General features: G+C 42.2%; 1 protein-coding gene across 2 annotated transcripts in view; it reads right to left on the reverse strand.

Moving 5' to 3' along the window:
- The window catches only part of ARAF (A-Raf proto-oncogene, serine/threonine kinase), a 1,692,569-nt gene that overhangs the window by 974,120 nt on the left and 694,804 nt on the right, over positions 1-23,645 (reverse strand). For both annotated transcript variants that reach the window (XM_044080303.1, XM_044080302.1), the window contains exon 6: positions 1,928-1,955. In XM_044080303.1, coding sequence (XP_043936238.1) covers positions 1,928-1,955 — 28 coding nt within the window. The remainder of the gene's footprint in view (positions 1-1,927; positions 1,956-23,645) is intronic.

Genomic DNA, 23,645 nt, shown 5'->3' on the forward strand with positions numbered 1-23,645 from the left:
TGGACTGCAAGCTAGCTATCCAATAGATCTCAAGTAGTGAAGGTTGTTGGATGTCCTCTCTGAAAGTAAAATTCTAACTAGTGGGGTACCAAAGGGGATCAGTGCAGGCCCACTTCCTGTTTGGTGTTTATTCTGCAAACATATAAGGCAATATTCCTGAAGTGGTTGACTAAGTCTGCTGATGACTGCAAGCTGGGCACCATTATTTGCTCATCCACTGATACTAAACTGCAGCAAAAAGATCTGGAATATGCACATTGCAAGTGTACTGAAAACGATCTCAAGCTAAATGCAAAAGGAGAACTGCATAGTAGCATTTAACAAAAAAGTTGCTCCACCCCATATATTATAAGTGGTGCTCTTCTTCAAAGAGATATGATTAAAGAGACCAGGAAATTTATGTGGACAACTTGCTCTCTCTCATTTGATCATCAGCTCGGCCTGGTCCTTCAGAGTATGTATTTCCAGGTGCTTTCAAAAAATGCCACTCCAACTTCCATTTTTCAGTAAGTTGCACCTAGATCATAACCCAGCTACCTGGCATTGCAATTTCATGAATACAATTACATTAAATTCTATCCTCAGTCCTGACCCCCTCATTAGAAACATTTTAACCTGCTTTCAAAGCTTCCTAGTCACTCACTTTTCTGTGAGCTACACCTATTTCATAATCTGGCTCTGCAATTTCATAAAGTGAATGTGACATACAGGTGGTAGTACAATGCTTCATCCCTTGACTTTAAACACAGTCCTCATCAGGGTCTTTCAAGATATATGGAAGGCACACTCACTCCCAGTGGAGTAAGATTCCTGGCTTCATGATCTTTGCAGAAATCTCTCCAGTATACAAAACTCTTTTTTTTCAGGTTACATTAATTTTGCAAAGATATATTTATAGAAAATAAGTTTTGCAAATTCCAAAAGCAGATTCCCCATTGTAATCCTTTGCAGATTCAGCTGGTTAACAGTACACTGCAAAAATAACTATGTAACTTTTAAAACCTATCATATGTACCTAAACCATACCTTGATGTAATTTTGATTTGCTCTCCACTTCATTCTTCCTACCTATCCTAGTGACCCTGTACATCACTGGTCTGTGTGCTGCTCTTTCCATTCCCCCTACTTCTCCAGTTTCAACCTGGGGCCAGTATGGAGCTAAAGAGCATTATGGGAATCATACCAGTCACTACTTTTGCCAAGGGGGAGTTCCTTTTTTATAACCTATCTCCTCCCCTGCAGTTTCTGTTGCATATGAGGGGAAGGCCTGCAATGAGGATGCACTGACTCATAATCCCACCTCCATGGCAGTGCAGCCAATGTCTCCATTCTATTCCTGCTTTGGGCCACACTCCCCATCTCATGTTCCTGACCTCCACCAGGGGATCACTGTACATGGAATGCCCCTGAGAATGCCATCCCCACTGGGATGGTAATGCCCACCCCCTCCTTGCCACTGCATCAGTTTCCCAAACCGTTTAATGAAACCCCATCAATTGGTAGCAGTGAGGGTTTTATCCATCTATGCCATCAGAGTAAATTATCTGGATGTAAAGTTGTTAGAATTTTAAAATAATCAAAATTAGCTTAAAACTTCTAAGGCTTCCCTTGCCATGTCCATCAGAATTTTTAAGTTTGCCAACTTAAAAAAAAAAAAAAAGCGGAGGTAGCATTAAAATGCTGCAAGATGTTCCCCACAACACACAGTGTCCAAAGCAGGGAGACAGGTTACCTTACAACTCCTTGACAAATGTAATCAACTCCAGGGTTGCTTCACCTTACAAAGCAAGTGCAATTTCCCACTAAGCAGCAGTCACACTGAGTGCTACAATTAACGTATGTTATCCTGTTCAGATTTAACATGCTACACTCGTACATCACAACATTTGTGACATTAATTTTTGCAGGAAGCATAATCAATACTCACCCATTACAGTGGAGTTCTTTATTGCATCCTGCATGGAGAAATAAATAAATAAATAAATAAATGAAACTGTGAAACTCAACTAACAGAATTTTTTAAAATTATGCAACTTAAAGCTGTGTTCATTACAAAAATGAAAAAAAAAATGTTTAAAACAGTAACATTTTTCATCACTGAAAACTACAGCAACTAATCTCATGTAGGTGTTACTTAAAGTCTCTTAATGGCCATGCTACTGTTTTTGAATAAAAATAATCCATGATTACAATAGGAATACTGCATATTTAAATAATACATGCACCTGCACTCTAACAAAAAAGCTTTTTAAAATTACTTAATTCCCAGTGGCTTCCAAAAACAGCACTGCATCTAAATCAATCATAACAAGGTTGCGAAAATACATTTTTCAAGAATGTCTTCCCACGGAATCACAAAGCTTTTCCTGTGATAAGCAAAAAAAATAAGAACAGCACTCCCAAAATGAAACTCAGTAAACGATGTATGTGGGCTCAACTGATTATTTTCTGAATGTATTTTTTTTATAGATATATACATATATATATACACACACACACACATTTTATATACATACATACACACACTTTTTTTAATTAATGGCCATGTCTATTACATACGAGGAAGAGCATTAATCACATGAAAATAGTCAGTAAATCATTTCAAATTGTACAAAGGTTTGAAACAAACATGAAGCTTAAAACACAACTGGGGTGAAAGATTGCTGGAATTAGGTGCATAACTACACAAAAATAAACTAACACAATATAAGAGACATAGGAGTACTCATGAAATGAGTAGATTTTTGAGATCCATCAGCAGTGGATGGAACATTTTAGCACACTGTTCTGCATTCCCTCATATAGCTATTCTTAAAAATCTCAACCTCTTGAGCTCAGGGTACGCATCCCATCTGGACCATATATGGTATTGGTGTCAAGAATAAGGGCCATACATATTCCCAGAAAGTATAGCTGCATCCAAGTGCACTTACCACAAGAAAAGAACTTCAAGGGGAGGTCACTATATAAGCAAATCCATAGCATTTGAGTTATACCCACCTTACTATCGTCTTCTCCTGTCTAGAAATTGCAAAAGCAGTGGCTTCTTCCCTGTAAGGAATCAATATGGATCACACATGAGATAGGCATAGCAAACTCTCAGTTAACCGGCACCCAAGGGGATTGGTAGATGCCAGATAACTGTAGTTTCTGATTGCTTGAGAGTTACCACTAAAAATAGGCCTGACTAATACTGTACCCTATACTATTTGTTTTGACTTGTTCTAAGGTTGGGGAGAGAGGGAATTTATTCCTATCTTCCTTTTTAAAACTATTAAAACTCTAAACCATAAGGCATGTTTATGTGGGGGGAAAACAAAGTGCAAATCATGAAAATTGTACTGTATTTCTTCAACATTTTTTTGCCAGTTGCTTCAGTTCTGGTTAACAGAGAGTTTACTGTACTGATGTAAGCACAGTTCCCTTACACATCTCTCACTGATGCACATTTTCTTTGGTTCTTCACATCAGTATTCTCCTCAGGGAATAGTGTGTGTGTACATCTACAAAAACCTTTCTGAATAAGGAAGTTAATAAACTAAGTCAAAAGAAAGTACAGTTGTGTAAGTAAACCTACCATAACAGTAGATGTTTAAATGACTACTGCTGCAGTAGCCTGGGTTACATGGGTTACATCCTGCATAGGATATAACATCTGGCCAGCTTCCAAAGCTTCAGGACACCATCCATGCACCCAGTCAGTCAGTCAAGCTCAAGCTGAGCTGGCTAAAAAGACAGGTTTGGGCTCCAAGCCCTTCACAGCTTTCACACCAATGGAGATAGGGAGGCTGATCCCTGAATGCACAATGCTAAGAAAAACAAAATGTGTACACAAGTTAGCATAACAAACCAACAATAAGAGGCATGGAGGGAGAAAGTGGCTACTGCAGAAATGATCATTTGTACATCTACTGTTACAATACGTTTACTTACACAACTGTATTATGTTCATCATGTTGATCAATGCTACAGTAGCCTTAGCTATATGGGTAGATTACCCTAGCTTACTACATTTGGGTGGTGGGGGAAGAAGGGTTCAGGATTCTCTGGAGAAAGAATAGCTGTGTAAGAACATACCATAATAGTAGAGGTCCACTTGATTACTGCTGCAGTATTCCTAACTGATGGGTTTTCATAGCTGATGTCAGGCTGGGGGTACCAAAGCGTAAACATTCACCTATAACACACATCCAAACATATGAACTCAGCTCACAAATGTAGGGGTATCCAGACGGACGTATGATTGTAAATCATTAAACTATCTTCAGGCCAGCAGCCTGAAAACATCTTTGAGAGAGAAAGAGACAGAATAGTCAGCTAGGTGGGGCTCAGCAGAAGGTGATAGGAGCCCCCTCGGTCCTAAGATCTGCCATACAGGGCAGATAGACTGCACTTTAAGGGAAAAGGAGGTTGAGAAGGAATACTGCAACAGCTATCAGGAGAACATCTAAGTTTATGGCAAGTTCTTATACAACTGTATTATGTCTTAACTGAGACCACTGATGCAATATTTCAAACAGATGGGTGATTCCAAGAGCTCAACAGAATTGAATCGAGGATGGCTGAGAATGGAGAGAACTGTCCAAGAGTCCAGAGAGGACTGACCTAACAAAGGTAGCCATTCATCTTGACAAGGCATCAATTCTGTACTGTTTGGGAAAGGTGTACACTGAAAACCAGGTGGTAGCTTCCAGGATTTTCCTGGCATCCATCCCTTTGTAGAATGGCTTAAAGGAGGCCACTGCCCTGGTACAGTAAACTAGGGAGGAGGTGGGCAAGGGTTTGCATGGTGTGAATAACAAAAAAAGTAATGGACTTGGATATCCACACTGCAGTGTTTTGTTTAGATACTGGCTGGGCATGAAATATACAAATGGCCTGACTTACAAGTAGATTTAGTCTTGCCTAAATAAAACTGCAGCTGACTATGCATATTTAGTGAATGCAGGACTCTTTCACTACTGTTCTATGGATTGGGAAAGACATCTTCACCACTTTCGGCATGGAGGAGGGGTTAACCCTCAGGAACACCATGTCCTTGTGAGAAACAAGAAAAGGTGGAATGGCCATGAGGGCCTGTAGTTCCAAGACTCTCCTAGCAGAAGAGAAAGCCAGCAACAAAATAGTTTTCCAGGTGCAGAATATAAGACCTCAAAGAGAAGCAGAATGCGCTTTTTTTAGCATGAAACTGAGGTCCCAAGTTGGAGGCTCAGGTTACCTCGGTGGTCTTAGATGCAGCACCCCTTTCAGAAATTGTCTGACCTCAGACATGGACATAACAGGCAGACTGAGGGGCAGACAGGCAGAGATGGCCAAGAGGTGGGCTTTGCTGGAAGAGTATGCCAGACCTGTATTCATGAGGTCACACATGTAAATTAAGATAAGAACAACCTTGGAGTTTGTGCAGTTCTGATAGTATGTATCAAATAAAAAATACAACTACTAAAAAAAAACAAAAATAAAGGTTATGACTAGAAAAAAACTGTTTTATTGAAATAGTAAGAGCTTTCATTCATGCACATTCAATGAACTTCTTCATACATATACTGTGGCCATTCCTCAGACCACTCATCTTTTACCATGGATCCCCTCTTGTGTAGCACCTACAGTCGCTATGGACTTGGTTAGCCACATACTTTGTGGCTGCTGGATCCTCTCGGTGGACAAGGAAGAGCCAAAGTTGTCAATCCTGGAGAGGGAACAGGGAAGATTTCTGTGTTTTGTTAGAATGATGTGCCCATCCCTGGGAAAGCTGCTGCTGCCATTAATAACACCGTTGGTCTTATTTTTCCTGTCAAAAAGAAGAAGAAAAATTAAACATGCATCTAGTCCTCTTCAAATTTCCTTAGACAGGAATTGTTTACTTGGTCTGCCTTCGGGTTTAATTCAGGCTATTGATCCTTCTTATAAAGTGGTTTCTGGTAAAATAAAAAGGGATACCTCTTTTCCTGAAGACATTGAATCTGGACGGGAAGATGATGGGACAGACACAGGGTTTTCTCCTCAGTTTTCTGATTCAAACTCAAAGGAGAGCTCAGTTTGATTCTCTCTCTCTGTGGGGTTTCTCTTTCTCTCACACTATTTCTAGAATGTGCCGGTGTGTTCGGTGGGGGAACACTGAGGTTTCTCAGTCCCTCAGAAAATACTATAAACTGTTATAGAAGTATTTTCCAACACCATCACAAATTTCCTCAGTTCTCCCAGCTTTGGAGGATGTGTGCCACTATCTGTAATTTTCCCGATAGTCACCATGCTGCCCCTAGAAACTAAGATAGAATATATAAAGTTCCACTGTCTTTTACGATTGCATAAACTCTTAAACCTCTGACACCGCAGTTATAGCTTTAGTTAATTCTAAGACAAGATCCCAGGGAGGCACAACCATTTTTCTTGGAAGTCTCTTACGCAAACCCCTTCCAAAACATTTTGACATGAGAATGAACTGAAAGAGAAGGATCCATACGCAGATGCTGAAATTGCCAATAAATGAACCTTGACGGGGGAGTAAGAAAGGCCACAGGACAGTAACTCTCACAAATACTGTAAAACCAGAGATCAACTAGGCACGAATGGTTGCTGGTTATGTTGTTGGCACCAACCAGAAAAACTTTTCCGTATACTAATATACAACGTTTTAGCAGCAGGCTTTCTTGCCTCCATTAGTACCTGCTTCAGGTACTCGGTAATCAGGTGCCTAAAGAGAATTAAGACCCTCACATCTGAAGTTGACTGGCATCAGGGTATAAAAAATACCGTTGGATCTTATGTGAGAAGATCCTTTTTGTGGGAAGCTTGTGGTGTCTTCCCCTGGCCATCTCCAAAAGAAGGGAGAACTGCTGCCTGGGCCAGACGGGAGTCATTACAATGATCTTGGATGATTACTCTAAATATTTAGAAGTACACTGACTATAAGTGGAAAGGGTGGAAAACATACAAGAAAAGCCCTGTCCAAGGAAAAGAAGAGGCATCTGTCTTACAAGCCTTTTTAAATGGAGTCCTGGAGCAGAAACTTGCCAGCTGATTGTTTAGCCCCTGATCTAGTTTCCATTCATGAGAGTCTGCCCTTGTCCTGCTCAATTTTTCTGCCATACAGTTTAGTTCTGACAGAATAAAGGATGCCTGTAGAGTGAGACTATGATGTAAAGCTATATTCCAAGCTAACGTGGCTAGTCTGCAAAGGCGGGGTACAAACTGGCTTCCCCCTTGCTTGATGATGCTCCACATGACTTTGGTATTGTCTCTAACAACTTGAAGAGGTCCTGTCGATAAAAGATGATTCAGAGAACTGACTGCCTTGATCAGGGCAAGCGTCTTTTATATTTATATGCTTGTGTCTGTCCTTGCCGTTTCGCACACCTTGAACTTTAATCCCTCCCTGAAACTGCTCCCTAAAAAGAGCCTGAAAGTTCTGTGCTGATGGACTACTTTGGAGCAGGGAAGGAGAAGGGGAGACCCAGGATTTATGGAAATTTACAGTCTCCACCAAGTGATTTCTCTTCTGACAAACCACCGCACTAGGATTTGAAAAGATAGAGCATGCTGGTGCTGGGGAAAAGGACTGCAGATATCATATCTTTCTCATGTGGAGTCTTGCAGGGGTATCATGAGAATCATAGATGCCATGAGACCCAAAATCATGAGGTACTCCCTTGCAATGAATGAAGTCTGAGAGAAAACCTTAGAAATAGATCCATATTTAGATCTATTTTTTCCTGTGGAAGATACGCTTTTTGAATTGAGGTGTCTGGCTGACACTCCAGGAACACAATCCTGTTTGGAGTCAAAAAAGACTTTTGAATGTTCTCTTGGAATCCCAGCTTCTGTAAGAAATCCCTCACCCAAGTGAGTAATGACACTTTAAAAAAAGACTGTGCAAAGAACGCAAGTCATCTAAATATGGAAAAATGTGGATACCCTGTAGCTTGCAATGAACTATAACTGGACATTTTGTGAACACTCTTGCTGAACTATAACTGGAACTAGACATTTTGTGAACACTCTTGCTGCAAATGTAGGCAGAACACTAATAAAGTGATCCAGACACAGAAAACTTTAAGAAACCCTTGAAATCTGAATAGGGGATGTGATAAATATCATTTATAAATGCTGTTACCAGAAAACATAAATGAAGAAGGAGAGGTAACAGATTGTGAAGTGATATCATTTTGAACCTGTTTGTAAAATCCTGCACATCATTGCTAGAATCTCCTTGTGTTCTGACAGAGTGCTTCTCAAACAATCTGGAAATATAGAGCTTATAAGTATATTTTTTGGCACTTTTTTAATGGTTCAGAGTTCTGCACTGTCTAAATTTTTGCTTGACTGAATTATTTATATATGCTGGCACTGTTTTCTGGTCTGCGCTGAAACTGGTTTTCTCCCACCCTATTCCTGTTTTGTTCTTAAAGTTGGTGGCTTTTGCAGTTGCCCGCCCCTACTGTAAATTTGATCTGGGACACTCCTCCCAGTTCCATCTCTTTAGCTCATTCTACCCAATACAGAGATCATTTGGGAAGGCCAAACTCCTTAGTCCATTAACCTTGAATTATTTTCTGTTCCTGCTCTCTCCCTTTTTACTTTATAAAAAAAGGCACTTTATTTGACGGCTTATATTTTTCTAATTTGTGTTTTTCTTACTACTCTGTTACTTCATCTTGCTTTTTCCTGATACTAGCTGCCTGTTCTTTAAAGCGTTCAACTGCAACTTTTCTGTTGCATTTACTACTGCTTGTTTATAGCCTGTCTAAATTGTTAAGTGTTATTCTAACCTCTTAGTTTTGGTTTAAGCACTTTGGCTTTAGGCCCACCCCTTAGCTCTCCCTGGCCTTTCTCCTTCAGATTCTGACAAGTATGGATGGACAATTTCCTACAGTTTCTCCTGCCACTCTGGTTGATATGGCCATCCTGAGACAGTGTAGCAACTGCATGTACACAGACAACCATTCTACTACTACCACCTAGGAACACAATCTGTGAGAGATGCAATTACATTAGGAACCTAGCGTCCCAGCTCTCTCCCCCTCAGACCAGTATATCTGGCATTAAAATGGTTGTCAACACAATCGCTACACCTCAAACACCACCCACACCTACACAACACACACCTACATATGAGGAGGTCCTCCACATAAACATACCCAAACAAAGGAGACCTCTGAGGCAAAAACACGCGTGATCTCCACAGCCGTCCACACCACATACCATGCATACTCTACACACCTGTGTCTCACAACTACTAAGGATTCACCAGAAACCCAACATATTAGTCACAGGAGAATCCATTGTGAGACACACAGATATGCCTCTCACCAGGCTAGATAAGGAGAGTCACGGTTAATTGTCTGCTAGGTGCCAGAATCCACCATATCACACACGCACTCAAGTCTCTCAACAACAGGTACTCTTATGACACTATCATAGTCCATGTTGGACTATATGAAGAGATACATGTTTGAGTTCACTAATTATGTGCCCCAGGCAGGTATGTTCCTAGTCTTAAGCAGCATTCTGCCATCACCCAGAATGATGCCCCAACACAAACAGAAAATGATGGACTTTAACAATTGGTTTAGTTTCTGGTATCATTCCAGGAGGATCCAGTATCTGACAGCCTGGGAAAATATAGTCAACAGACTTCGATGCTTTGCCAGAGATGGCCTGCATCTGTCTCACATGGGTTTCAGGCTTCTGGCAAAGGCTCTTGCCTCCCCTATAGTGCCTTTTTAGGAAAAGTGATGAGGTTAAAACTACCAACATAAACATTTCAACAAAACACAAATTAAAGGTCATGCTGCTAAACACTAAGAATCTAAACATGAAACTGCACTCATTGCAAGCATTCATAAACCTGGAAAATGCTGACATCTGTGCAGTCACAGAAACCTGATTCAAAGCTGTGGAGAGCACCCCAGCATTTCCTGGTTACTCATCCTATCATACATTCAGACCCCAAACTGTGAGCAGTAAAGCGAAAGGAGGTGAGGTTTCAATATACATTAAAGACGTACACACCTCCAGGCTGGTCAAACAGTATGACACACAGGAGACACTCCAGGTGCAGTTAACCATTGACAAGACCCCTATTCAAATCATAGCTAGTAACTGGACCCTAAATCTGACTCAAGATGCCCAATCCACCTATTTGGACCTGTTCGAATCTATCAAGATTCAATCCTTTACCCTGATCCTGGGTGACTAACTTCACAAACATAGACTGGAAGAACTACTCATGCCAGAACGAACAAAAATGCCCAGAGATTCCTTGATTCTCTCAATGCAAATGCCTTGGAACAGCTAGTCAATACCCCCACAATGGGTGACAATATCTTCGATTTGGTATTAACCAACATGAGTAACGACTGCAGCATCCCTATAGTATCATCCTCCCTGGTAAGATCCGAATACAAAGACGTCATTTTCAAAGTCACCACCTCCCCCAACCCCCCCCCCCTCTAGCTAGGAACATACATAAAAACTTCTCCAAAGCTGATTACAGCCTCCTGAGGGATGGTTTAAACAGCTTCACAGCCCCCTCCCCCTCTGTAGGAACTAGCACCAATACCAAAAACATCACCAAAGCACTATATGAGCATTTATATAGATGCATGGAATCAGGAAACCCGACAGAACTGAGTCATTCTCCACAAGGAAGAGTAAACCTGTCTGGAGGACATTTGCAATAAATAAAATCTATAACAAAAGAAAAAAAAATGCTGTCCAAGACCAAGAAGGAGCAGCTGCCCAATTGGAAGCAATGTCTCCTTAGCCTGAAGCAAATAAGAGCACTAGTGAAATCCTCCAAAGCAAACTTCGAGTCCAAATTGGCCACATTTACTACAGACAATCATAAGGCCTTCTTCACATATATCTCCAACTCAAAGGAAGCACCCATATCTGTTTAGAACAGGTGGCCATAGATATAGCAAACTTACTGGCTGACAGATTCAGCGAAGACTTTATCCCTCTGTCCCACCATCAGTAAATCATTATATCCCCAGCACCTCCCCTCCTTCCCCTTGTAGGGAAGAGGTCATCACTGCTCTCTCAAAGGCAAAAAATACAGCCTCCATGGGACCCAATAACATCCCAGGCTGCATCCTACGTGAACTCAGGAAGGAACTTGCAGCACCATTAGGCAACCTATTCAACCAAAGCCTCAGTACTGGCTTCATCCCAGATGAGTGGAAGACACGGTCATCCCTTTACACAAAGGTGCAGCGTCCACCACTCCTAGAAATTATAGCCCATCAGCCTAACTAGTCTGATCTGCAAACCCATGGAACAGATTATCATGGACCTCATTAACAAGGATACTGGCAACCTCCAAACACTTGATCCCACACAGTTTAGCTTCATCAATGGGAGGTCATGTCTGCTAAATTTGGTTGACTACCTTGAGACAGTCGCCAAAGTCATGGACGAGGGGAAGATGGTGCAAAATCGCCTACCTTGACCTGGCCAAAGCCTTTGACACTATTCCCCACTCAGGCATAATAGATAAACTCTCTCAACTAAGCATCTATCCATATGTTACCAGATGGATAGCAAACTGGCTCACTGATAGAACCCACATAGTCAAAATAAGGGAAGCCACCTCAAGCAATATACCCCTAACAAGCGGTGTACCCCAGGGTTCAGTCTTGGGGCCTCTGTTATTAGGGATATACTTTTCTGAGGTGCAGGCCAAAACTAGTGGGCTATGGCTGACCAAGTTTGTAGATGACTGCAAGCTGGGTGCTGTCATCAATTCCCCTAGTGATGTGGACATCCCCCAAGAGGGTCTCACGGAGACAAATGACTGGTGCCAGAAACTTGGCTTCAAGCTGAAGACCAAAAAATGAATTATCATCCCCTTTGGGGAGAGTGATGTCCCCACAAATTATCACATTAACAACAATGTTCTAAGCACCCAATCAATCATGAGGGATTTGGGCACCCAGGTTGATAGCAACCTGACTTTTGACCACCATGTTGCTTACGTGGTACAGAAAGCCTTCTACATGACTCACCTCATAAGTAAGGGTATCTCTTCTGGGGACAAGGAGGTCATACTATCCCTGTATTCTTCCCTTATAAGGCCCATTATCGAGTCCAATGCATATTTCGGCATGTACCTCACAAAGCACATGCAGCAGCTGGAGAGACCACAGAGGTTCCTCACCAGGAGAATCCAGGGCCTCAAACATCTACAATACACAGGACAGGCTAAAAGCCCTCTCCCTCAGTTTCATACAGACTCCTCAGAGGTGACCTCTGTCTGGCATACAAGGTGATCATGGACCCCCACCTTGATGGGACTGCTGCAGATCCGCAAGTCAAGCTCCACACAAGTAACCCACATGCACCGCCTCAACCTTGTCTGTGACATCAAAAAGACTTGTTGGCAGGACAGATTTGTGTCCCAGAGATTCCCTCATCTATGGAATAGACTCCCTCTACACATCAAGCAAAGTACCTCTTTACCCCTTTTCAAGTGTAACCTGGATAACTGTATGGAAACAGAAAATATACCCCTGGGATTCCACCCATGTCACTGCTGAACAGGGGGCACTGGGTGCTGATTTGTCTAAACATGGGCTAAACTATTGGCTAGACTTATATGGGCCTCAGGGCCAACAGCCTAGTAACCCTCCTATGATCCTATGAACTTGGGCACTACACGTTTAGGAAAGAAAGATCCATAACTAGTCTCCAAGCATGTTCTTTCCTGGCACTAAAAATATCCATGAATAAAATCCTTTCTCAACCTGGAAAGGAGATCACTATCTGGGACAACACATGATGGACAGGTGGAATTAACAGTATGGTCTGGTGGATAAGGAATAACCCACAGAAAAGAAGGGATTTTCTTCCACTGGAACCTATAACTTTGATGAGTGACCTTCAGAACTTATTTGTCTAAAACTATATATTGCCAAAGAGAAATGTGGAGATTTAGACTTTCTGGAAAGGAAAAGGGACAGCCAAGGCTGGGGGGGGGGGTCATTCTGACTTGTTGGCCTAGCCTTGTTTTTTGGAGGGGGGATAGGTCCTGTATTCTTTTCTGAAATCCCTTGCCATTTCTTCTTAAATATCCCTTTACCCGCATTTTGTTGAAGATTAGGGAAAGGAAGGCTGAAAAATATCTTAAATATTCCCTGTATCAACTTAACTTTCATCACATTTTCTGATCTTGTCTGCAGCAGAGGAACCAGAAACTAAATCTTTGTGCAAAGGAAAATTTAAAATCTCATTTTTAATATCATCTGGAAGGTTCTGAGAATGTAGTCAGGCAAACTCCTCAACACAATACCAATGGCCATAGCCCTGGAAGTAGTATCAACAGAGTCATTTCACACCGTAAGCAATACCTGGTGACTTGCACAATGGAAGAAACCAAGTTATTTAAAGCATTTCCTTATAAGAAGAAACTGCTGACAAAACATTCCTCGTACTTTTACAATTAGTCAGAATAAACTAACATAATGAGCCTGACAATTCAAAATTCTGAAAATCAAAGCTGCAAAAGCACACTTTTTCACCATATTTATCAATAATATTCACATCCTTTTCACAAACAGTAGGATTAGAATTTACTAAATGTTCAGCAGCAGAAGGATTAACTAAAGCTACAGCTACTGGGTCAGATTTGAAAGAGTGAATATAAACTTTATAGACTGAGGAACTTTATACATTCTTTCTACTTTTCTAGAGGCAGCACGCTGACTATTAGGGAAATTACTGGCAGTGGCGCACACATCCTCCAAAGCAGACAGAACTGGGGGGATTGTTGAAGGTTCTGGAAAATCTTTCTGTAACAACTCTGTAGTATTTTCTGAGGTACTGAGAAACCTCAGTTTTCTCCCACTAAAAATTCTGGAAAAAGTCTAAGAGAAAGAGAACCTCCCACATGGAGAATTAGAAAATGAGCTCTCTCTCTCCTTTGAGTCTAAATCAGAAAACTGAAATGAAAACTCTGCATCTGTCCCTTTATGTTCCTGTTTGTCCAGATTCAAGTCTTGAATCTCTTCATAAAATAGGTATCCCTTTTTATTTTACCAGAAACTACCTTATAAGAAGGATTTCTAGCCTAAATTAAACCGAGTCAGACACAGCAAACTATTCCTGTCAAAGGAAATTTGAGGAGTAAATACATGTTTAATTTTTCTGCTTCTTTTTGACAGGAAAAATGGGGCCAACAGTGTTGTTAATGGTAGCAGCAGCTTCCCCAGGGATGGGGACAACATTCTAAAAGAACAGGGAAGTCTTCCATGTTCCCTCTCCCAGGGCCAACAAAATTGGCTCTTCCTTGACCACTGAGAGGACTCCAACAGACACAAAGGACATGGCTAAACCCCAGTCCATAGTGGCTGTAGGTGCTACACAAGAGGTCCAGGGTAAAATATAAGTGGTCTGCAGAATAAGATATAGCCACAACACAGTCACCCACCTACAGCAGAGGCAAACAGCTAGTCTGCCGTGGTGGTAAAGGCTGTCTGCTTAACTCTTTTCATTTTCTGGCTGGAAGGACTGACCATGGGAATGGTAGCTGGTTCCATGGTAAAGCCTAAAATGGTGCCTTTTTCCCAAGGAAACCAATTAGCAAAAGGCAGTAAAAATTAAAAGTCTTTAGAAGTCACTTTTTTTCACATAAAAACACAGTAAAAAATAACTTTAAGATACTATCAGTCCCAAAAAGTTAAAATAAACAATTTATCCAAAAAAAAACAAAAAAAAAAAACGGTTTGCATTGACTTTAAACAACTTTTAAATTGACATGAAAAATGTGCGCTTTCATTTAAAACTGCAATTTAGTCTCATGACAGTCCATTAAAACAAACTCTTGGCTTAAAAAACCGAAAAGTACAATAAAAAAAAGCAGTTATGTACTCACCATAATGCTCCATCTGTGTTCTCCATTTTCATTCTTCCTCAGCTAATGGGTTCGAATCCTATCTTCGGATCCAACTCGGATGTTACACTAACTCGTGGCCTCCAAAAATTCTTGAGCTCCTTCCCTACTCATACTGCACCAATCCCTAACATCCCTCAGATCTTGTTTTGCTGCTTGACAGGAAGACTATTATAACATGACATATCTGGATCTCAACACAAAGGACAGTCATGTCCTTGACACCTCTCGCTCCTCCAGAAGTCGGTCATTAAAAAAGATGGGGGGTGGGGGGTGGGCGAAGAGTTGAGGAAGAATGAAAATGGGCAACACAGATGACATGCTATGGTGGGTAAATAACTTCTTATTATGACTTTGTCAATTTTCATTCATTCCTCAAATAATGGGACAAAGTCCACAGCAACCTAAAATCCTGGGTGGACTCAGGATCTTCCTGAGAATAGGTTCAAAGGTTGGTACTAGGCTATCAGCCCTATGGCCTGTGCAAGCCTAGCCATAACAATTCCCTGGATATTTCTTCCCACAATATTTACTTCTCTGAACCCCTGTCTAGCAGGGTGACTGACATGATCCCCGGGGTGAATTTCCTATCTCTCATCCAATCATCAAGGTTCTTTTTGAAGAGGGCCAATGAGGCGCTCTGCTTGACATGTATGGGCAGTCTATTCCAGAGTATGGAGAGTCTCTGGGTCAGGAACCTATCCCTCCAGCATATTTTGTTCATTGTGATGACAAGGTTTAGATCCCTGGAGCATGTGGCTCTGATGGATTGGGATTTCTTTAAGTGGAGCATGTCCAACAGCTCAGGGTTTGACATGGCTTTGTATGTTAAGCAGAGATCACCTCTGAGTAGACGATATGCCACAGAGTATAGCTGGAGTTTTTTTTAAGTCGGTCAGCATATGGCATCTGCTTTATTTCTGTGATTCTTTTAGTGAGTTATTTCTGTGGCCTTTCCACAGTATGGCTGAGTCAAACCTGCTCTTCCCCTTGAGACCAGATCTACTTTGTAATGAGTGACAAAAGTATGAGGATTTGACCAAGTTTCAGCCACACATACATCGTCCATAGAAGCTCTAGACTGGAACACAGAAAAAGTTGCCATAGACATGGTTGAATGAGCCTTTACAGGTTTTGGCAAGGGGTGATTCAACTTCTTACAGACAAATGAAATGCAATCTCAACCATCTAGCTAGAGTTATCTTTGTAACTAATTTGCCCAATTTAGTACATGCAAAGGAGATAAACAGCTGATCTGTCTTTCTAATTTCTTTTGTTCTGTGTAGGTAGAAACGTAATTGTGTAAGGACATCCAATAAGTGCAGCACAAATTCCCCTTTATTTGCAAATTTTGGAAAGAATACTGGCAAGTTAATAGATTGTTTGATGTTGGATTCTGACACCACCTTAAGAAGGAAGGAAGCATTGGTATGTAACATGATCCTATCCTTATGAAAAATCAAATATGGAAGCTTAGAAAATAATACTTGAAGTTCTGAAACACTGCCACAGGCTGAGGGCTACTGGACACAAGGGATAAGATATAGTTCCTCCTTGTGTGATGTACCAAACTACTGATGTGTTGTCTGTCTGGACTGCATTGTTTTGAGATGGAGAGTCTTGGAATGCCTGCAATGCCAAAAGCAGCACTTTCATCTCCAGAACACTGACATGCAAGTTGGTTTCTTTGGAGGACCAAGTGCCTTGGACAGTGCACCCCACTCAAACATCCATGGTTCACTATGGCCTTGGGCTGAGGAAGGATGAACAGACTGCCTTGTAATACCTGTTGTGACTGCATCCACTAGCAAAGGTATCTTTTGCATACTTGAGTTATTCTTATTTTGCTGACATGGGTTGAGAAAGCAATGACAACTGTACTGACAGCATCCACTGAAGAACTCTCATGTGAAATCTCACTAAAGGAACTAAAATAATTGCCACTGACAATGACCCCAGGGCTTGCAAAATCAGTCAGGCTGAAATTCTGGTACTGCAAATTATTTTCCTGACCTGCATCCTTATTGTCTGTACTCTTGAAAAAGGAAGAGAAGCTACCATAGATAATGTGTTGAATAATGCCCCTCTGAATTCTAATGTTTGGGTCGGTTGTTCCAAGATGTAAATAAGTCTGTAGCACCTGATCATGGGCTTCTATCAGTCGATGCCTGGTTGGGGTGGTAATGAGCCTGTTGTCTAGATATGGAAACACTTGGAATCTCTGCAGTCTCAAGTGAGCTGCTACTACTGCCATACATTTTGTGAACACCCTGGGGGTTATAGGGAGGCCAAAAGGCAGTGCTTTGAAATGGGAGAAATGCTCCCAGCTGGAAGCACAAGTACATTCTGGATTGTATTTTCATTTTTATGTGACAGTACGCATCCAGAAGGTTTACCCAGCACATCTAGTCGTCCTTGCCCAAAAAGGGCAGAATGGACTGAACTGTAACCATTCAGAAAGTACAGTTGTGTACACTTACCATAAATGTAGATGTTCGAGTATATTCACTGTTGCAGTCATAACATTTGGGTTATCTGCTTTCAGGTAGCCCTCAGTCGGCCTGATTATCAAAGTCTTGGGCCCTGCATCGGTTGCTGTCTCATCTTCCATGACGTCAGGTAGTCAGGGGTATAAAGCATGCAGCCGACACCATTACATCATTTTTTTCTTTCCCCAGATATCAGGTGCCCCCATAATGGGAAGCAATTATATACAAGGTTACACTTCCAACAAAAAAGCAAATACACCAGAAAGCTTTAAGCATAGCAAGCAAGACTAGAGGTATAGTCAATAGAAGTCAGAGGGTTGGAGGGAGGGTAACCAGGACTGCAACAGTGAATACGCTCGAAAATCTACATTTATGGTAAGTGTACACAAAGTACAGTTGTGTACCTATCATAAATGTAGATGTTCGAGTGTATTCACTATTGCAGTCATTACAATTGGGTTATCCTGCAGGCAGGCTACCCCCAGTCGGCCTGAATTCCAAAGTCTAGGTCCGGCGTCAGTTGTTGTCGCCTCCTCCCTGACATCAGTGCACCAGGGGTATAAAAGATGCAGCCAACGTCATTTTCTTCAGTTTTTCTTGCTCCAGATGTCAGGTGCCCCCAAAAGGGTAGACTAAAAATATGTCTATAAAGCATGCATGCCACAAGTAACAAGTTTCCTTCATCTACAAGCAAATACACCACATAGGCTGTATAGAATACAGAAGTACAGATATGGTCCAGCAAAGAAAAGGGGGATGGTGGGTGGGTAACCTGGACTGCAACAGTGAATACACACGAACATCTACATTTATGGTAGGTACACAACTGTACTATGTTCATCATGTTTCAATGTTGCACTCATTACAATTGGGTTGAATCCCAAAGCTAAGGTTGGGAGGCTAGAACTAAATAGAATTAGGAGCAGCTATGAGGCCCTGCAGGACTGCAGTGGCAAAGCCTGCCCTGGATTTGGAGTAGAGTGGTAAGTGGTAGTGCTTTGTAAAAGTGTGTACTGAGCTCCAGGTTGCAGATTCTAAAATGTCTTTGGTTGGCACTCCTCTGAGGAAGGCTGCTGTAGTGGCTGATGCTCTGGTTGAATGTGGCCTAATGCCCTTAGACACTGATTTGCCATATTGAGAATAGCATAAACGAATGCAGTGACCTGTCCACTTGGAAATAGTCTGCTTTGAGACAGCCTTTCCTTGTCCCGCAGCATATGCTACCAGTAATTGCTCAGTCTTTCTGAAAGCTTTGGTTCTGTCCAAGTAGAAGCGCAGTTGTCTGTGTATGTCCAAAGAATGCATAAGTTTCTCACCCTTATTCTGCGGGTTTGGATAAAAGGTAGGCAAATGAACAGTTTGGTTGAGGGTCACACTGGACACTACCTTAGGCATAAATGTGGGGTTTGTCCTTAGAGAAACCCTATCTGGATGAAAAATGATAAAAGGTTCCACAGCCATGAGTGCCTGTAGCTCTGAGACTCGCCTTGCAGAGGTTATTGCTAGGAGCAGAGCTGTTTTCCATGATAAGAATTTTATGTCAGCTGTAGTGGCTGGCTCAAAAGGTGGCAGAGTGAGTTTTTCCAAGACATAATTGAGGTCCCATGCAGGTATTGGTGATCTCCTTAGAGGCCGTAAGTTTTTGGCTCCTCTGAGGTACTGCCTTAATAAAGGCTGAGAAAAAATAGGTGGCTCTGTATTGTAATGAGCTGAAATGGCAGAGGCATGAATATTGATTGATGAAAAGGATAGGCCTTTATCCAGCATCTCAGTTAAGTATTGTAAAATCTGAGGGATATTTGGAACAGTCATGTTAATTCCTTGCGCCTGGTTCCAGGCACAGAATCTCTTCCATTTTTCTGCATAATATTTTCTGGTACTGGGCCTCCTGGCCTCCAAAATAACCGCTTTAGGGAGAGGCATGTCCTGAAAAGCTACATTATCTGCCATGCTGCCAGATTTAAGGTCCTGAGTTGGCTGTGTAGGATCTGATTGCTTTGTTGGGTCAGAAAGTGAGGAAGTTGAGGTAATGCCCATGCTGGGCTTGGAGTCAAGTTCCTGAGGATTGGCTACCAGTGCTGGCGGGGCCAGTCTGGGGCAATCAATATCATCTTTGGCTTCTCCTGTCTGACCTTTAGGAGTACCTTGGGGAGGACAGGCAGAGGGGGAAAGGCATATACTGATATTTTTTTTCCAGCTGAAGGATAGGGCGTCCACTTTCCATGCTTTTCTGTGATATATTCTTGTGCAGAATCTCTTTAGTTGGTAGTTGTGAGGGAGGCAAATAGATCTCTGTCCGGGCATCGCCATTTCCCTGTTATCATGCTGAAGACTTGTGGATCCAGCTGCCACTTGTGGGGATCCATGAGGTTTCTGCTTAGTTCATCTGCCAGAGTATTTTTCCTTCCTGGCAGGAAATGTGCCTGCAGATGTACTTGGTAAGTCAATGCTGTGCCCACAAAGTCATGGCTAGTCTGCAAAGGGGGTAAGAATGTGTGCCCCCCTGTTTGCTTATATACCACATGACCGTGGTGTTGTCTGTTTTTATCAGTAGTTGTCCTGGATGAAAGTAGGTCCTTGAAGGCTGTCACGGCATTTTGAACAGCTAGCATCTCTTTTTGAATGATATGTAGATGCATTTGGTTTGAGTACCATGTTCCTTGAATGCATCTTCCTGCAATGTGGGCCCCCCAGACATAATCTGATGCATCTGTTGTTAGTGTCTGCCTGGCTGGGGGTAACATGAATGGTTGTCCCTTGCTTTGGTGACAAGCCTTTGCCCACCATCGAAACTTCTGTTGCAGGCAGGGAATGAGAGTAATTATAGTTTCCAGGCTGTGGCAATGTTGAGTCCAAACACTTTTTAGGTACCATTGAAGTTTCCTCATATGTAGTCTTGCATATGGAATTAGTAGGATGCAGGATGCCATGAAGCCTAAAGCCTGCAGAATATTTCTTGCAGATAACTGGGCATTTGTTGCTAACATTTTGAAATAGGTAGTCAGTTGCCTTTGTTTGTCTGGCGTGAGATAAGCCATCTGGGCAGTTGTATTTAAGCTTGCACCCAGGAATATTATCTCTTGAGAGGGTACTAGTTTTGATTTCTTTTAGTTGACTGCGTACCCTAGGCATGTTAGAAGTTTTTTCACGAACGCCAGATGCTGTAGAAGGATGTCCTTTGTCTCTGCTTGAATTAGACAGTCGTCCAAGTAAGGACATATTTGTATTCCTCTGTCTGCAGAATGCAATTACTGTGCCATGCACTTTGTAAAGACCCTGGGCGCAGTAGATAAGCCAAAGGGCAGTGGAGAGAATTGGTAATGCATTGAGCCAGCCTTGAATCTGAGGTATCTTCTGCATATTTGTCTGATCGGGACATGCAGGTATGCCTCTTTTAGGTCTAAAGTTACAGGCCAAGCGTTCTTGCTCAGCATGGGCAGAAGCTGCTGCAAAGTCAACATTTAAAATTTTGGTATGTCCAGGAATGTGTTCAGAATCGATAGATCCAGGAATGTGTTCAGAATCGATAGGTCCAGTATTGGCCTCCAGGCCTTGTGCTTTCTGGGTACCAAGAGCAATCTTGAGTAAAATCCTTGTCCCCACTCTTGCTCTGGCACTTGCTGAATGGCCCTCATGTCCATGAGGGATGAGACTTGTTTTTGTGCCTCTGTCCATTGATTTTTTGGCAGATCTGGCCAACCGTTTGCCTTTGGCAGGGTATGGAAATGGAACTTGTAGCCTTGTGACACGATATTTAGAACCCACTTGTCCTGGGTTATAATGTGCCAATTTTGTGAAAAAAGTGCTAATTTTCCCACCTAAGGGTACTGCCAGGAAATAAGTGCTTGGTGCAGGCAGGGGGAAGTCATTGGGACCGTTTCCTGTAAGGTTGTGATTTGTCTTCTCCACTTTTTGAGATAGAAGCACCCCAGTGCTTTGACCTGTATGAACCTTGTGGCTGGGATCTGCCTCTAGGGCGTCTGGGTCTGCCCCTTTCACGTCTGTCTGACACAGGAAAGGACCAATTCTTTGTTGGCCAGTGTCTACTAAACCTAGGTGGCTGTACTTCTAAGAAATCTTTGACCGTTTGCATAGATTTAGCCTTGTCCTCCATTTTCTTTAACACTTCTTCTGCCTTAACACCAAACAAAGTATCATGCTGTAAAGGTGCATCTAATAATTTAACTTTAACATGATCAGGCAGATTTTGTTCCTTTAACCAAGCATGCCTTCTAATTGCAGAACCTGTAACTGCAGCCCTGCAGGAGGCCTCTAAAGAATCAAAACCACATTGCAAAGTATGCTTTCCAACTTGTTCAGCTGCATGCAATATATCCTGCATTTCCTTGTTTTCTGCACATTGAGTTTAACAACATTTTCTGTTTAAGCAATGCCAAGACATGTTGCTGATATTTGAGCATTCAAAACTGACAGTTTAAGGCTCGTATAGCCAAGGTAGCAGATGTGTAAACCTTTTTTCCCCATCTATCCAGTGCCCTAGAATCAATGTCAGAAGGGGTAGGGTTTTTTGCAGCGGAAGCCTTAACTCCCTTGGGACCCTGAGAAATAGTTTCTGGGTCTGCAGCAGGGTTTTTAAAAAGGAATTTATGAGAGTCAGGAACCCTGTAATATCTGTCAGGCTTAACAGGAGCTGGAGGTAAGGAGCCAGGGGTAAGGCTAGACTCCGAAAACACATCTACAATGTCTAACACAGGAGGGATGGCTAGTGGCTTGTGCTGAGGTAGTAACAGGAAATCCCTGAGCCTCTTTTTAGATTCTGAAAAATCTTGGTGCTCTCAGTGGAAATGCTCCTCTGGAGGAGAAGCTGAAGGTATGGATTCTTTAGAATCAGAATCCTCATGGGGGGAAAAGAATATTCCTGATCAGAAGAGGAATCGGAAGAAATGAAAACCTGATCTGAAGATTCATAGTCAGTCTCTTGCCTAGGCCTCTTATCAGGAGGGGGATGGGAACCCCTGATCAAGGTAATCAAGTTTTCGGCCATTTTAAGCATCTGTTTTTTGGGCATGGAGGCCTGTCCACATGGCTCCTGATTTTGCTTCTTTGCCTATGAAGGTGCTTTAGTCTTTGCCTTTGAAGTCAGTTTAATGTATAGTTGTTTGGGTCTAAATACACCCTCAGAAGCCGGTGCCTTCTCAGCGGCTCTGGACCCATCTGAAGAGTTAGTGTCCAAGGCTCCAATACCTTGAGTTTCCAGCAGCATGGCCGACTCCACGTGGGAGTCAGTAGCGGCCTGCAACTCTAAAGTAGCGGTCATCAGGGGCTGCGAAAGCGCCTCACTGAGAACCAGCGAACTGGCGACTGGTTTAGGAGAAGCTTCGTCGGTTTTGGGCCTCGGCTGTCTTTCTTTTTCTTTGCATATTTTTATGAACTCCAATAGTCAGATGGCTTTTCGACGACATTTCTGGATAATTAAATCTGCATCCAAAGTGGTTTAAAGCAAAATCATACCGACGCTTAACAGTGCGTTGGTTAAAACTAGCACAAAACTGACAACCCAGAAAGTTATGATCAGGGCCTAGGCAAGGAATATAGTAAGAATGAAAGTACTTATGAGGTATTTGCTTCCCACAAGAAATACAATTAACTTTTTCTGACATCGGTTCTGGAGCAAGAAAAAAAGTTTCCCCAATGGGGTACTTAAGCTTTATAGAAGACTTCGGATCTGAAATTCGAACTCGAAAATCTCAGGAGTCGGCCGACCGGCACTTGCAAACTGCTTCTGCTTTGGGCACCGCACGGCAAGAAAGACCAAAGAAAATGGCGTTGGCTGCTTCTTTTATACCCCTGATGACCTGACGTCAGGGAAGGGGTGACGACAGCCAATGCAGGACCCAAGACTTTGGAATTCAGGCCGACTGAGGGCAACCTGCCAGCAGGATTACCCAAATGTAATGACTGCAACAGTGAAACACGAAGAACATCTGAACCTGCATCCCTTGAGGTGCATTCTGCAGTGTGCGAGATAAGCCTCATGGAAAAACTAGATATAGCTTGCAGGGTAGCCAACTGAGAGACTACTGCAGATTGAGCCTCAGCAGTTTCAATTCCAGAAAGAGATTTGATAGCTCTTTAATCAAATCTGTTTGAAGACTCGTAAAATGTGTCATATAGTTCAGCAATCTGAGTACAAAAAGTCACTGAGGCATAAACATGCTTCCCAAATATGTCAATCACTCTGGTCTCTTAAGAGGATGGACAGTTGAACTCTGTTCAGCAAGTTCCTGTTTTGTAGCTGCTGCCAT

This window comes from Protopterus annectens, chromosome 8.part0 (genome assembly GCF_019279795.1).
Source record: "Protopterus annectens isolate FY-2018-M chromosome 8.part0, PAN1.0, whole genome shotgun sequence".
Classification (NCBI taxonomy): Eukaryota; Metazoa; Chordata; order Ceratodontiformes; family Protopteridae; genus Protopterus; species Protopterus annectens.